The sequence below is a fragment of the Leuciscus leuciscus genome, assembly GCF_965113295.1.
Source record: "Leuciscus leuciscus genome assembly, chromosome: 8".
NCBI classification, from domain to species: domain Eukaryota; kingdom Metazoa; phylum Chordata; class Actinopteri; order Cypriniformes; family Leuciscidae; genus Leuciscus; species Leuciscus leuciscus.
This window is the reverse complement of record NC_138732.1, coordinates 8,544,723-8,562,589: the sequence shown is the minus strand read 5'-3', so window position 1 is coordinate 8,562,589 and position 17,867 is coordinate 8,544,723. Positions and strand designations below refer to the sequence as shown.

Here is a 17,867-nt window from a genome sequence, read left to right as displayed (position 1 = left end):
CTTCACTGTCTTACAACATAATGTTGCATGCACGCTACAGACTGATAATAATAATAGTAGTTATATTAATAATATATAATACAAAAAAAACATTTACATAGTGTTTAATTTGGCAACTGCAACTGCAAAAAATAAATAAAAATAAATCATATTCACACGCAGATACAGTGAGTATTTGTTAAGGATAAGGATCAGGCTGCATATTTAACCAAAAAAAAAAAAGCAGAAATGGCAACCCATGCTATATTACAGTTACCGAGACACTGATGGTTTTGATGGCCTGCCAGAAATAAAAAAATCAACTAATGTCAGACCTCAGATTTCAGAACACATAATGGCATTTGGTATTAATACAACCATGAATTTATAGTCATCTGTGGTTTACATAGTTGCATTACAGGAAGTCTAACCAGTAACATCAAATTGACATTAATCCAGATGGCCAACTGGCAAAAAATAACAGATTTCTAAGTTGTTGAGAAGTTTTTTTTTTTTTTTATAGCAATTACCATTAATAAAATCACAACTCACCTGAAAGGCATCTAAGAGTTTGCCATTAAAGTCAATGATGTCACCAGATGCTGATGTGCCTTTCTCACCGGTGAGGCCCTGCCGGGATGAAAAAAAACGTTACACAACTGACCACACAAATCTGCAAGTATTCTCAGATGTGGAGAGGTGTTTCTCTGGTTTTGTTGTGTAATTCTAATGTATTAAAAATGACAATGTCCTCATTGTACAACATCACCACTGGTATTCATGAACAACAGCAGAACTGATTTATTTCTGACATTATGTTTTAATGTTATTTAAAGTACATTACGATACATACTTTGACTTGATTTATGTGTCAGAACTTCCATTAAGGGAACATTAGTGAGACATGTATTTATGCTCCCTGGTTTGCATGGTGCATTGTGGGACTTTTTAAGGAACGAACGTTTCAGTGCACTGGAAAGATTTTGCGATTGAGACAGCCCTTAAAATGGCAGACTCCCTGATCAGTGTCCAGACTACTGAACTAGGGAGCTGATTGAGACACACCCATGGTCAAGAAGACGATCTGCTGAAGTTCAAACTGAGCATCAGAATGGGGAAGAAATGTAATTTAAGTGACTTTGAAAGTGGCATGGTTGTTGATGCCAGACGGGCTGGTATGAGTATTTCAGAAACTGCTGATTCACTGGGATTTTCACACACAACCATCTCTAGGGTTTACAGAGAATGGTCTGAAAAAGAGAAAATATCCAGAGCGGCAGTTCTGTGGGTGAAAATGCCTTGTGTATGCCAGAGATCAGAGGAGAATGGCCAGACTGGTTCGAGCTGATAGAAAGGCAACAGTAACACAAACAACCACTCATTACAACCAAAGTCTGCAGAAGAGCATCTCTGAACGCTCAACATGTCAAACCTTGAAGCAGATGAACAACAGCAGCAGAAGAACACACACCCTGTCAGCTGAGAAAAGCAAACTAAAGCTACAATTCGCACAGCCTTACCAAAATTGGAATATAGAAGATTGGAAAAACGTTGCCTGGTCTGATGAGTCTCCCACGACACGCCTCCCAGGGAATGGTCCTCGAGAGAATTGTCGCTTTTGCGTCAATCGCAACATCGCTTTTTTCGTCACGATGCACGGGTCAGCAGCGCCAGAGAAAAAGACTGAGCCAACCATCGCCCGAGCCTGAGCGCCACAGTGAGTCTGACCAGGTGTGTGAGCCGGCAACATCATGCGCTATGGGAGTACTTATGGAGTTTGAGGGAATGGGGGAAGACCCCACCCACACTCCCACCACTGAGGAGTGAGGGACCTTCAGCTACACTTCGTCCCTCAACCCCTTCGGCTCTGTCTGGCAATGTTGGGCTCTGCCTTCCCTCTGGCTCCACCTCAGTCCTCAGACCCACCGGCTCCACCTCAGTCCTCTGACCCACCGGCTCCACCTCAGTCCGTCTCTACTAGTTCCTGGCTAGTTTCCTTGATTTAATCAGTGACACATGTCTCCGTTCAGTTTGATTACCTTATCCATGTATTTAGCCTTGTGCTTCCTTAGTTCCTTTGTCCGGTATCGTCTTTATTTAACGTGGTTGTGTTATGTATTCTTCTGCAATCTCCTGAGTGTTCCCTGTTTATTTTATTAATAACTGTTTTTGTTTTCTATCACGTCATGCGCTTCTTTACAGCATTTTACAGCATTTTTTGCATTTATGCAATGGAAGAATCATTTTGGTTCTCCCCAAAGAACCTTTTAGTCAACATTTCTTGATTTGTTTTTCACTGTGAAGAACATTTAAATAATCTAAAGAACTTTTTTCCACTATAAAGAACCTTTTGTGCAATGAAAAGTGTCCATGGCTGTTAAAGGTTCTTCATGGAACCATAGATTCATCATTCCTCACCGTTTCACCCTGGGGTCCTTGTTCTCCAACATCTCCTTTATCTCCCTGAGAAATACAAAGCCCAAATCAAACCAACACAATCAATCACATTTATGTTACCCAGTTACTCTAAGTCCTGTCTTTGTAGAAATCACTGTATATAAATATATAAAACAGAAATAGTTTCACCCAGCGCTCACCTTCAAGCCTGGCAGACCATCGGTTCCTCGGTCACCCTGAGGGCCTGGCTCTCCCTGCTCGCCCTGCCAAACGTATAAAGAGCATTTAAATTAATATAGAACAGATCGCGGAGAATGAGATTGCAGCAAAAGATGCTTGAACAGAGCAGTCGGATCCATATGAAGTCCATTACACCATGAAATCATTCTTATTACGCTGCTAATGATTAAGTAATAAGAGGCTATGGTCAAATTGAGCGTATGATCAAACCCAAAGAATATGCTGCATGAGAGGATTGAAAGAAACAAAATGAAAGAGTGCATAACAGAAGATAAATACACAAATGAATGGGTAAAAAATATTACTTGAAGTCTCATTTAAATACCATAATGGACGAAAAGGACCTTGAAAACAGTATGTTTTTGGATCATGATTATGAACTTTTCAAGATTTAGGTGTCAAAAAAACAAACAAGAATCTGACCTTTGACCCTGAGGGTCCCTGTGGTCCTGGGTAACCCTGATCACCAACTTCACCCTGTAAAACAGTTAGGAAAATGTCCAAAAATGCAACACCACTGTCAACACCACTGATCTATGTGAAAGACTGGATTGACAACATCGACCTGCTTAGCAGGGTATCAGCTGCACATAAATTGTTTTCAGATATATGTATGTACATTAATAGATACTTTGAACATTATCTGTAATATTTATGGTCTTTCTCGGCAGGATAAGCGATATAGAAATTGTTAAGATGGGTGTGTTTTCTGCACACTGCCGACACAGGTAACTGAACTAACACAAAATAGATTTTTTTATGTACGTAATTATGCAGGAAATATTAGGCATGAACATATATCTTGGATTATTAGCAGAAAATGATTCGAATATACAATAAATATTACTATACATTCAATCCCCTATTATTATTTTGCTCTATATTATATAAAAAAAGGTTTACCATGCATCATCTTGCTCAGAGCGACAGCATAAATGCTTAGAAATAAAGCTTTTAATCCATACGCAGTCAGCTTCATTTCTCTGAATAAGTTGTGAAGCGTGTATATTATTTCCTGATCTGACAAACATCCACTTCAGACTCTTGGAGATCTTGTAAACCATTAAAAAGCCACAGGTCAGCTCAAATTATATGACGGTTTGCATATGAATTAAGTGTTATTTGTATCATTTAACCAACATTTAAGTGGTTATCTTTACTGCTTCGAAATACATGCCGTTAATGAAAACACTGTTGAATCATTTACAGTTACTGTACGAATAAAAACAGCATTTTATGACACAATATAATTACATAACCACAGTGAATAATGATGAACTAAGTTGCATGTGCATGCCTTACAAAGCATAAATCTGTAGATTTAGATAAAGAATTATTTTGACATTTGTAATACAGTACAAATGGTGAGGTGTCTCATCAGTATATATTTGTTATTTATGTTATTTAAACAAATAACCATTAAAATGTTTAGGATGTTTGGGTTGTAAGAATGTACAGGGAGACTTCAGATATAAAAACGCTGACTCGTTATGTAATGTTTTCTCATTAAAATCAGATGATTTGCTAATAATTCAATAGAATGTCAGGGAATACCAATATGGCGGCGCCGTGGCTTCACTTTTTATGACGTCATGAGCAATCCAGTCATTTAAATAGATCAGTGGTCAAAACCCAGTTAATGATGTAATGCAAGTTCATGTTACATTTGGCAGACGCTTTTATCCAAAGCAACTGACATTGCATTTCAAGGTACACATTTATATTCTTATCAATTCTTGCTTTCCCTGGGAATCAAACCCATGACCTTAGCGTCGCAAGCGCCAACACTCCACTGTCTGAGCTACAGGAGACGTTCATTAACAGTCTGTTTCTGTGGTCAGTTTTGAGAAACATTTTAGAGAAATTAAGAGAATACAACTGAACAAGTTCTAGCTAACTACCTGAATAACAGCGCATCCCGTTTACAGACATTTGAAGACATTTAACAACAAAAATCCATGTTAAATTTGCGATGTAATGTAAGTCACGACAGATCTTTTTCTGTATTATGACGTTCAAGTGTTGTCCAGTGTTGGGTGAGTTACTCTAAAAAAGAAAATCTTTAGCAGTGTAATTAGATTACTGTACTAATTACTTTCTCTAAAAAGTATTGCATTACTTATTACTAATTACTTTCTAAATGCCATATCAACTTCTACCAGTTGAACAACACAAGGATGGACATGAAACTGCTCAGTGCTACTTTACATTAGGCGTCTTTAACTACTATATACTAACATTTAAATTAATAATTTGATACAATACACACTTATTATTGTGTACTGTACTGTACATACATACTTTTAAAAATACCTGCATGTAATTACAGCTGCAATTCATTTCTGTAATTACATCAATAAGATGCATTTAGAACATTTTCTAATTAAAAAAAATTCCATTTCATGCCATCTTTATAGTCAAGATGAAAAGCAAGTTTTACCCTATTTACTTTCTTAATGTCTTAAGGTCTTATTGGGAACACTGCATAATGTTTCGATGTAAAAGCTTGCTTCAGCCCTGAAACAACTTTCCTTTTCGGCTGACGTCACCCTCCCAGCCACATATAAAGGCCACTTTTCAATTTTCATACATAATTTTTTTTTTTTTTTCTTATTTCATGTTTCACTTAGAAATAAATCAAATTACTGAAGTAAAAAGGGTTGCGAACACTATTTCATGCTGACTTTATGTACAACAGGCCCATGAGACTTCAACACTGCTAAGAACATACTCACATGTATGTTTCTCATCTTAGCTTCTCACTCACAAACATGCACATGTACTAAAACTAAACTGCTATTACACATTAAAAGTCTTTCTAGTAAAACAGGCAGAAAATAATTCAAGACATCATACAGATGTCAGTGCAGCCAGACGTCAGTGTGTTTAAGGACAGCTGAAGTCAGCAAGCACTTACCAGCACAAAGGACAAAACACTCAAACATGCTGTTCAAATTTATGCCGAGAGGAAAGAATTTAGTCTTTCATAAAATTCAGAAAGCAAGACATTTACCTAAAAAACAAGAAACATCTTGATCATAAGGATGAGCATACACACACACACTCACGCACACACAGGGTTTGTGTTTTTATCTTACCGGTTTTCCTGGTAAACCTCTTTGTCCCTGCAGAGAGAGAAAACATGTTTGAAAGAAAGTAACATACAATTATATAATGTAAGCCATGAAGACCACGGCCATGATGATCATAAACAGCGCTGCACCTCTATTCCATCTTGTCCAGGAACACCCTAGAGAGACAGAGAAGTATTTAAGAGTTACTTTAATACACCAAACTTTTAAGATGTACCGTCCACAAATTTACAGTCAGTGTTTGATTGATGCCAGAGCTCTTGTTTTGAAGGAGACTGTCAGCGCTATAGAACCGAAAGTCATATGTGCCAGTCCTAAAGTGCATCATTATTACATTAAATGGCTTGATTGGGTTAGTGGTATGAGTTTCACATTAAATATCATAAGTTAAGTCAAGTCAAATTTATCTGTATAGCGCTTTTCACATATCGTAAGATATTTATAATATCTTATTATTTTCATGTCTCACAGTCACAGATTAGAGCTGGGGAATAATATAGTTTACATTTTGTGACAATACAAGCAATCAAGCAGTTGAAATATGCTATATAATACGCAAGTATACTATATGTATGCGAATAATGTTGGACATTATACATATAATTATATATACAACTTTATAAAGTGCGGAGCGATAATGTAGTTACATTTTGCAACAAGATATGCCTGGTTTCACATCTCAGGATTTTTAGGAAAATTATGTCATTTAGTATCAGAAAAGAGGCCGCTTTTGATTGCATTTTATTTAGTAATAGTTTTAAAAATGTTGGTCACGGAGTTAATTTTCACTGGGTTTTTTTTTTTTCTTTTTTTTATAGTTCACCCAAAAATAAAAAATTAATTGTCAACACTATACTCACCCTCAAGTTGTTCTAAAACTATATGAGTTGACGGTCTTCTATTGATGGTTATTTAAACAGTTGACGGTAGCTGATGACTTCCATAGTAGAAAAAATTTAATAAAAATAAGTCAATGGCTACCGTCAACTGTTTGGTTACCAACATTCTTTAAAATATCTTCTTTTTTGTTCAGCAGAAGAAAGAAACTATGACAGTAAATTATGACAAAATGTAAATTTTTGTGTGAACGATCCCTTTAAAATGGGGTCTGCGCAGAGACTGGTGTGTCTCTCATTTAACCACTAGGGGGCAGTGATATAAAGCTTTGGTTATTTTAGTTGAACGTTCACCATCAGATTTTGGGCACCAATTGCAAACACCTTCTCATTACTGATACAAGGTTATCATATGTTTATTCTCCTTTTATAATTAAAATCAAGGTATGTGTGCGTTTGTCATATACACATATGACACATACAGCGTACATAACATGCATCTTGTGTTGGATGCCCTGGGTGTATGTAGGATTACAATTCCTTGGGATGTCAGTTAAGCAATGTTTTTCATTTTGTAATCGATATTCTTGTCCTCATTCTGGACCTAAATTATCTACAGAGTGATCGAAGACATGGCGCCCATACATACAGTTGCATACACACAAACAATCATGTCAAATGTAGTAATTTATGTCAAGCAGACTTCAAAGCTGGTATTCAGCCACAACACAGAGAGACATCATTTTCAGTTCCCTGTCAAAAATGAGCAAAACCAGAGGAAGCGCTTGGGAAAATCAGAAGCCCTGTGCTGTTCGCTTTCCCCGTCCTTCCTTCAAGCTGGGCTTCTTAACAAGGCGGTTTTGCAAGCGAAAAACATAACAATGGAAGATAACTAGCTGGTAAGATGTCAAGGAAACATCTGTGACCAACATGGAGCAGAATTTCATAGATCTCAGCTTTCATAAAATGTTTCTTTACACCAGAACAGAACATGTCTTCTTGTTTTATCCACGGGACTCTTAAAGCTTTACTTCTGCCAGCACAGATACACACTCTCTTTGTGTTTATATGCATTCACTGTATACTATGTTTTGAGACTCATCAAATGATATCAGAATTGTGTTACTCCAGTGCATGAAGTGGGGGTAAAACAGGTGTTGGGACTTCACTTTAGGTGACTAACAGTAAACTAAACAGTTGACCTATTTTGACACTTTTTTCCCCTGTGTGATTCTTAAAGACTGGCCAATATAACTTATTACAATACAACATATAATAATATTATATTACACAGTATATTATTAATATATTTATATAAAATATTATAAATATATTTATATAAATATAATCTGACTTACAAATATATACATTACATTTGACATATATACAGTGACATATTTTGGGATATATCATTTAAAAGTTTGGGGTTGGAAAGATTTTTTATTTTTACTTATGCTCACCAATTTTGCATTTATTTTATCAGAAATATTAATATTGTGAAATATTATTACAATTTAATATATTTTAAAATGTCATTTATTCTTGTGATGTTATGTGATGTTATACTTATTACATCCTTGCAAAAAAAAAAAAAAAAAAAAAAAATTTCTTTAAAAAAAAAATCTTACTGGCCCTAAACTTTTGTCTATATATAAACTATAGAGGCAGATGATTCAAGTAAATGACATCTCTCGCATGTTTGCCAAACCCCTAAATGCCATGTAAAATCGAGTAAAATGAGTCTGGTAATTTAAAATGTCAACCAGACAACCTCTTTATATCTGAATGAATGATTTTTGGCCAGAATAAGCTATAATATGCTGCTGATTTAGTGGTGAAAGTCAACATTTTGGCTTGTGAAACTAACAGTCAGAGTGAGAGGACAGACAATCTTATCGAGCAGAAACAGAAGAGAATGTGTACTGGCTTTCTCATAATCTGCCGCTACGCAAGAATAATTCCTGGTATTGTGAAAAGAACTGACAGGCTAGTGTGTCGGTGAGAACCAGCCCAGTTTGAGCTCTGGGATAAGAGTAAATATTCCATGAATGCTTCTCATGAATCATTCCAACTTCAGATCGAAATAATATCATTTCAAGTTCACGTTTAGTCCTAATAAAGCTACCTTTCTGATAAGACACTATAAAGGATGAACTTCATTTGAAGGGACCTGAGGCGAGAAATGTTGTGAGAACTGTTCCTGAACCAGGACTTGCGCCATATCTCTTTCGGGACGTTCAGGAACAGCAGAGCTTGTCAAGAACACAGTGTGGCCGTGTCTTACCCAAACCAGATGAGTCTTGAGCCTTAAAATCTATATTTGGTTCAGCTTTAGTGCACTGGCATTGGCTGTGGTTTTCAAACGCCCCGTCGGGGGAATGATGAACTGGATTTGCCCCCTTCCCCTCTAACCTCTCTCTCTCTCCATCACCTCTCGCTGAACAAAACACAACCGTGAGATGAGAGGCCTGAGCGGAGAAATGCTAATGCCTTTAACCTTTAAAGTACAACCTGTAACTGTTGTAAACCACAGGCTTCTAGTACAAAAACATCTTCAGATAATAAATCCAATTGTACAATCAGGGCCCCTCAGTAAACATCACTGTTCGGTGCCCCCTTGGTAGTTAGTGCCCTACGCCGTCTGTTTAAGCAGCTTGTTCAAATTACTTTGCTAAAATGAGCTAAAGCAACAAAATTCTTGAAAAATTTGTCACAATCTAATTGAATTATGTTCAATCCATTTAAATGTCAAATTTAATTTAACTTAATATTTTTTGTTGGCACTAAATGAATAATTTTTGTTGACAACTAAGGCACCCTGACGTCTCAATCGTGAATAACAATTCGTGAATCAGTATAGCCTATGGCGTATGCAGGTCGTGAATCAGTCTAGCCTATGGTGTACACAAATTTGGACACTAAGGACAGTAAGGGCTCACTACACATTATACAATATCACTACTGGTATTTATGAACAACAGGAGAACTGATATTTTTCACACATTCATTTTTTTAGGTAGCCTACATTATAATAAATACTTTGATTGTTACATACGTGTAAACATGTTACGTGTCTAACGTTGCAGTGCACTGGAAGGATTCTGCGATTGAGACAGCCTTTAAAATGGCCGACTTAACTGAGCTGAATGATGACATCACTGTTTTCTCCAGAAGTGCTTTAAAGCTCAAGTGAACTTGTTTCATAATTGATGAACTTTACACAGTTATTGAACTGAGTCAACACTGAACTGACTTCAGCTGAACAATGACACTATTGTCTTTGTTTGCATAATCTATCAATATATTCCTGTTTATTGTGGCCACCATTTACTAATTCGTTCCATTGTTTTAGTTAAATCGTGGCAAAGAATTAAGAATTCGTTCCCACAACTTAATTCATTTCCTCGATTTAGTACATCTTGGCCACGTTGTATTAATTAGTTCCCTTGTTTTGATTGAACTAAAACAAGGTAACATATTATCACAACGTGGTCATGATTTAATAAAATGAGGGAATGAATTAGAAAGAAATTAGTAAAATGTGCTGATATATTAGAAATTCATGGAAATAAGGATTTTATATTTGATTTTAACGTACATAAAGCGGTGTTATCCAAGTGGCTGAGTTGTTTACTTACTTTTTAATTAGTCTTCCCATTAATGCCATCATTGTCTTCATTCAGGCCGATTTGAGAACGCGCACGAAAACAAGGGGCGGGATTTATCGCACAAACCAATCATTTCCAGTCATTACCGATCATATCCAATCATAGCACGATGGAGGCATTGCCTCGTCTCACATGACTCTCCCCCATTCATTCTCAATTACCCCCCACCAAACCCACCGCACACTTTGGGGGGTCTGTTAAAAGTCAATGGGCTCAGGGGAGGCAAGAAAGACGCAGACTCCAGCTGCAACTTTCCTAGTATCGCTATTAGTAGGGATGGGTATCGTTAAGGTTTTAACGGTATTACTACTCTTACCGATACTCCTTATCGATCCGGTACTTTAACGGTATTCTTATCGGTTCTTTTTGTTATATTAAAAAAAGGGGGAAAAATAATTTAGAACATAATTAATATTGCTTTATATTTTGAAATGTAAAATAAATATCTATAGCAAAAGAAAAAGCAATGCTTTAACAAAACAAATAAAACATGTATGTTATGCAGAAGGGTGCTGGCTTTTGTGTTTTATATAGACAGACAGGACGCCAAAAACAAAGTACAAACACATGGTCAAAAAAAAAAAAAAAGTATACAATAAAACAAATATACAAATTATATACCCAGTGCTTTAATTTCAGTAATGTCTACTGACATTACTGTTCAGGAGTAATATGGGTTAAAAAGACATCTAATAAAGTCAGATGTAAAATAACACTGCATAGTTTATCATAGATAGATTAAAGCTTATATCATTCAAGAGCTGTGACTGATTTTCTCTTTGCCTTTTGTTGTTTGATTCACATTAATAGAGCAATCGTCAGCAGGATTATTAGACTGCTGCCTCTTTAAGACCAAATGCAGATCTAATCATTATTAAGCCTCATATTTTCTCCCAACTATTTACGCCGATTTAAGACATAAACTGTATTTAAGTGAATAAACTGTTTAAGTGAATCTCCAAGACGGCCATTTTGACATATTTGTGTATTTGATCGTTTAGATGCGCACACGAAGCCCAAAATATACGTTGCTTGTCTCGTTGCGGTGTGTTTCAGAGCGTGCGCCGCATTTTGGAACAGCGTCTATTGCGTCAATTTTGGTACTTTTAATAGCCTTTTATTATCAAACGCGTCCCGCAGTTTAGCAACAGTATAGACTACATTTTACAACAATCACCGATCGTGCAGATTCTGACGTTACTTTTGGGTTTTAGGGAGAAATGACAGCGCATCGCTCTGTGAAGGGAAGGAAGTTGCGCTGGAGAGAATGTGGCTTAGTTATTAGTTTTTAATGGTTACACCTCAAATATCTTCTTTTTTATAATCATTGGAAGCCAAAATCTAAATCTAAAATAAAATTAGTTTAATATCAAAGATCTAAAGTGTAACCTTTTGAATGTTCTGTCCTCATCGTCACTCATTAAGCAGGGCTGTTGTGTTGCGCGCGCCGTGGCTTTGCGTGAAAGATCGCTCTCTCTCTCTCTCTCTCACACACACACACACACACACACACACACACTCTCTCTCTCTCTCTCTCTTTAGCAAAAATGCATCACAGACAAATGGTTCAATATATATTCGCACGATAATAATTTCTTAATAGCAATAATAAATAGCACGTGTAGGCTACTTTCATAATTTCTCCAGTACCGACAGCAGAACCGATAACGTCCGAGCTTAACGATCCAGCGGTCTTTCAAAATTCAGCACCGGGGCCCGTTTAATACCGGGTTTCGGTACCCATCCCTAGCTATTAGACACTATTACTTTATAAAAACAAATGAATTTTACACTTTTTAATGTCACACTTTTGAGGAGACACTGCCTCCCTTGTCTCCTTGGATGAAACGCCCTGTTTTTCCCCCATGTCATGTGCAGGAATCCGTAATATCATACTTAAAAAAAATGGTATCCCTGATGTGCTTTAACCTCTGCAATTTACATTTGATGACCCCTTTATGCACAGCATCCTTTAAGGTATCACGTAAGCAAGTACAAATGATTGAAGCGTCTTACTGTATCTCCTGCTGGGCCACGGGGGCCGTCCTTCCCAGTGTTTCCTGGGGGCCCTCTTGCACCGGGTGCACCAGGAGGACCTGGAGGTCCAGGTGGGCCAGCTTGTCCTTGATCACCCTGATAAAAAAATACAGATATGTGATATACAGTACAATACATTTTTCAAGTAAGTCACAGGAAAAGAGACACACACACATAAGCACAGACAACATTCTCTTGAAGTATATATTTCGGTTTTTTTATTTTATGAAAAAGTGAATGGAAGAACTATGATGTTTCAAGTTTCATCAGTTGTTTATTGTATATAAGTCATTTGACTTTTCTGAATAATAATATTACATAAATAAATATTAACAACAATTATAATGACAAATATAATTTCAGTTTTTTACTTAAAAATTTCACGTTTAATTCAATGTGTTACTTGCTTTGTAATTATTTGTGAAATTTACTAGCATTTTCTTAGTGAAAATTGTTAATCCTAGACCAATTTTTTTCAGTGTATAATGTAAATTTTGTCACTATAAGGTTTCATTATACTGTATATCTAAGGGGATGAATCGTAGGAGGAAAGTGTATCTATTATCAGGACAATTTTTTTTAATTATTATTATTTTTGCATTGTGCCATTATTTTGCATTAAATTTCATTATGTAAAATATAATTACTAATATTTTTATGGGGAAAAATATGATATTCACCCTGAATCAGACACATTCACTGAAGCAGCAGCTTGCATGCAACGCTCATATCCTTCAGACATGGATGAGGTTATTTCATTGTAAATATTGAGACAAACAATAACACAAGCAATCACGCTACATGACATAAGTTAGAAATGAGGAAGATGAAGATCTAGTAAGGGGAGTGTCCGCAGCACATGCCTTGCACACATGCTACCTTCAGCATGCGCCTCTGGAAACTGGGCTGATCGGCCGAGATGTAGCCGTGATCGTAACGAGGAAAGACCATCTGTGCGTGCGAGTCCCCCACAGTAAGAGACAGGACGTCCCCAGAAGAACAGACAGAGGAGGAAAAGACAAAGGAGAAAGTTGAGGAGAAACAATACAAGCATTGGAAAAACTCAGACAGAGGGAGAGTGAGGAAGCTGAGCAAGATCTCAGGGGCCATGAAGGGAAGACGACGTTCCTTGACATGGAGAAGCTTGGAGATGAAGGCTATGGCAGCAGTGAAGGGACAAACCTTAATGAGAATCTGATTACTATGCAGACCTGCATGAGTGCCATGACCCTGCGAGAGGAACAGGATGAACAGAGGAGCAGAGATACACAGACCAGTCATCAAAAGAGCTTTGAAAGAGCATTTCACTGCCACCGGAATGAGAATTAACAAACCCAGACGAACACTTTGCAGAATTTGGCTGATATTTGGCTGAAATGTTCAATGTCAACCAAACACTGCGTCCATTTGGACGATTAAAAACTCGGTTCCAAAATTGACCAACATCCTTGTCAATGGATAACATACTCTGCCATTCAAAAGTTTGGGGTTAATAAGTTTTCTTTTTAAAGAAATGTATACATTTTATACTTATACTTTACAATAAAAGACATAAAAGTGATAGTAAGACATGTATTCACAATATTACAGAATATTTATATTTCAAATAAATGCGGTTAAATGTTCTTTTGTTCTTTCCATTCATCAAAGAATCTTGAAAAAACAATGTATCACGGTTTCCACAAACATATTAAGCAGCACAACTGTTCACAACTTTGATAATAATAATAAATGTCTCTTGAGCAGTAAATCATCAAATTAGAATGATTTCTGAAGAATCATGTGACACTGAAGACTGAAGTAATGATGCTGAAAATCAGCTTTGATCACAGGAATAAATTACATTTTAAAATATATTACAATAGAGAACACAATATTACTCTTTTTATCGCATCTTTGATTAAATAAATACAGCCAAGAGACTTCTTTCAAAAATATAAAAAACGTATTAATATAATATACTATTATTTTGTGTTCAAATTGGATGTGACCGGATCAATTATTCAAATTCATGCCATGTCATAAAAATCCAAAAACAATACTTGCAATTTTGTCATGCTCTAAATGCAGACCAAAAAGGACAATGTGTCCGGACTGCCAAAACGCAACTTAGATTCAGAAAATTGTACCTAAAATTGTTGGTCTTACCACCTTGAAATAAACCTGGACAAAAACCATGGTTTTATTTTTGCTGTCTTAAATCACATCTGTCTGGACAACATATTTATGTGTGCTTGTCTCTGTAAACCACATTCATAGGGCTGGATTGTGCTGACAGAGAGCTGCACGAGAAGCACAGCACTTTCTGTCTGCCAAAAGAGATTTTAAATAAGGCCGTACCATTGAGGTGAGTACAGATGTCACTTTCTCTCTCTCTGAAAAGTGTTGTGAATGGAAACAGACAAGTCACAAGTGTAAAGATTATTTCATAGCAATTCACCATCGTGCTAAATTGCGTTGCAGTAAAACCGGTACATGGCTAAGAATGAAAGTCAGCTTCAGAAATCTGAGAAGTAAAGGCTTGCAAAAGAGAAAAAGAGAAAACAGAGCATCATAGAGAGAAAGTGACACAGCACGTTGATGCCAGCGCGAGCATGAGGGTTGAGTTAGCAGGGATGTGGTGACCTGAGGGATGGTTGAGGTTTCCCACACTGCTGCTTTCCTCAGCACTACACACACGCTCAGCTAACTAAGCTTCCCGTTGACTTCTATTGTTCTTATGCTATATAAATTACACTAATTATATTTACTACAGACTAACCCCAACCCTAAAATAAAACTTGTGGCAATTTTAGAGGAGAATAAAGACATTATTTACTCTGTATTTTTCCTTTTCAGGGAGGGCTTCCCAAAAGGGAGGATTGTTAAGCTTTAGCTGAAGTCTGGAGACATTTTTGTGCTCTGAAACATGCCATCTATCTCAGACACATACACAGATACACACACAGCACACTCTTTAGGGAATCAAAATATCAATAAAAGCCTGAAAAAGTGCATTATCTATTGACAAGATTTAACATTTTGGAACACACTACTCAAAATCAACACTTCTTTGGTCATTTCAAAATATCAGTCGAACAATTCTATGTTTGGATTGGACCGGGACACCAGCAAGTGTTGGCGTGCTCATGCTAAAGAAATTGCCCAACCCAAGAGAAAGATAAAATTTTAAAAATTAAAATGATTTGGATTTTATTTTTTCCCATATTTTTACTTTAGTTGCCCATCTCGTTAATCCACATGCACATCTTAGTTATGCCACTTCTTTGGATGTGCGTGAAAAAAAAAGAATAAAGGAAGATGAAGAAAATATGAGAAAGAGAGAAAATAGTCAAATGAATTCAGCCTTCTGTCACACACAATTCAGCCCTTCAATCCTGGTTTATGATGCATCATCAATTTTCATAAATGTGCCAGTCAGGAATCTCCTGCATTACTCTGAGGCACATTCTGATTATCTGATTGTAAGGGAAAATATGAATATATAGATCTATTCAAAGTGACAGAAATATGCATGTACTACTAACCCTTGGTCCACTGTCTCCTTGGTCACCCTAAAACACACATAGATAAGACATTCAATTAGCAACACAGCACTATATAAACTTCAGTAAAGATGTTTCTATATTCTGAAAAGAAGTTGAGTGGTTCTTGATTGTGTGGACGGTTGCTAAGGTGTTCTGACTGTGTAATGTGGCAGATTGTGGCTGTTCTTATGTGGTATAGCAATAATAAGCTACTTTTGTTTTAGGTAAAAGAAAGTTTCCTGACCCACTTAGCTCATTTAAACATCCTCATTCATAATATAAACTGGCTTACTGTCAGTATAGTAAACCATCTATTTAACAACAAAAGAGCAGATAAATGAAATCAGGGCAGAAAATGAACATAACTCTGTTTACTAATGACTATAAATGAGAAACACTGATCTAGGTGAAAAAGCATCCTGAGGCTCCATGTTTGTGTTTTGTTGTGGTTTTTATTTTTTTATTTTTTTTACTGCAATCAGAAAAATACTTCAAGACGGTCTTCATTTACCACAGGTTTCTTGTTACTCTAATTTGATGCCTGACACAGTCTACATTCCCTCCAAAACATGTGTTTGAAGACAAAAGCCAATGCAAATGAAATTTGTGAGTTGTTTTAGAAATCGGAAAACATCTGCTTGCTGGGAAGCTGAGATCGAAAACGGAACGAAACCGTGTGTGTGTGTGACGTACAATTTCGACAAGAAAGATACTAAGGGTACCTTATCTCCTTTTGGTCCTGGCAGCCCCTGGAAATAAATGAGTTGGGTGTTTTGATTAGACAGATTGTCCAAAATGAAATATTGATATGACAAAAGTCTAAGGGAAAACGCAGTGAAGTTCAAAAACGTATCTAAAAACCATGCATGTGAACCATAATTCATTCGCTAAGAGTCTTTAGTGTCCATAAACTTTCACATGTACCTCATTTTCAAAGTTTTCAAAGTCATCTTTTTTCTAAATAGAATAATAGACAGCACCTCACATCTGCACTAGATATAATTGTAATCTTTGATCTTAAAAGTCACTTGTAAATAACATGATCAAAAGTTATTGATCAATAACATGATCAAAACATCATAAAAATATGATGGACGTACAGCTGACCGAAAATGGTTAGAGTGAAACTGGAAATGAGAGTCTGAGTCTACGGTGTTTTCATTTTTCAAATATGATATTTTTATGAGGTTGTTCACATGACCTTCTCACTGTGACCCATATCAGACACTTTTTTAAACTATTTTAGTTTTTATATCTAAAATGTTTATAAAAGGGGGAAAAAAAGAAAAATTGAGCAAGTTTTGTTGGCTCAAAAACCTAATAAATAAATGCATGTATACATGTATATATATATATATATATATATACACACACACACACACACACACACACACACACACACACACACACACACACACACACACACACACACACACACACACACACACTGGAATTAAAAAGATCAGAGTCAGTCATGTCATTCAAAGAATCTGTGTCACATTTTTATAAAATCAGATGCAACCGATTCAATTGCAACCTCTTACTCATTTTAGATATGGAATATTCTACAATGCACATCAGTTATATGCATCCCAGAATCCCACATTTCCATGCCTGATTGAAACCCACTGTATGACGACCTTAGACTCTTTCATGCAAGTCAAAACAAAACAACTGTCTTTCACAGGAAGCGACAGACGAATGGCGCTTGGAGGTGGTCTGCCTTCCAGAAGAAGTGGTTTACGTTACATTGGACAAATGGGCTTCCCTTGGCAGCGCTAAAGAGCACAGCAGGGTTTATAAACCACCGCTGCACAAGCTAACAATGATGAATTCTCTCTTTTTGGTGTGTAATCCATTATTTCCATCTCATTTGGGGATAGACATACATGGTAAAAGGCACTTTGTGGTGTGTGTGACCCTATATCTGAGACGATAAATGGTCTGAAAACTTATATAGGAGTTTAATCCCTCTGATGCCATGCAAAAATAAAACCATAATTTCTCCTTTACACAGTACAAATGAACAGCTTTCAGATGTGTGTACATTTTGGTAACTTTTATAAACCTATTATAAAGCAAAAGTTAACC

The 17,867-nt window shown here is 36.4% G+C and overlaps 1 protein-coding gene across 1 annotated transcript in view; it reads right to left on the bottom strand.

Moving 5' to 3' along the window:
* Positions 1-17,867, bottom strand: part of col23a1a (collagen type XXIII alpha 1 chain a) — a 142,457-nt gene that overhangs the window by 6,554 nt on the left and 118,036 nt on the right. The window contains exons 8-18 of the mRNA XM_082176784.1: positions 16,499-16,525; positions 15,777-15,803; positions 13,129-13,200; positions 12,229-12,345; positions 5,840-5,866; positions 5,715-5,741; positions 3,040-3,093; positions 2,577-2,639; positions 2,398-2,442; positions 532-609; positions 257-280 (exon numbers count right to left, since the gene is read on the bottom strand). Coding sequence (XP_082032910.1) covers positions 257-280; positions 532-609; positions 2,398-2,442; positions 2,577-2,639; positions 3,040-3,093; positions 5,715-5,741; positions 5,840-5,866; positions 12,229-12,345; positions 13,129-13,200; positions 15,777-15,803; positions 16,499-16,525 — 561 coding nt within the window. The remainder of the gene's footprint in view (positions 1-256; positions 281-531; positions 610-2,397; positions 2,443-2,576; positions 2,640-3,039; positions 3,094-5,714; positions 5,742-5,839; positions 5,867-12,228; positions 12,346-13,128; positions 13,201-15,776; positions 15,804-16,498; positions 16,526-17,867) is intronic.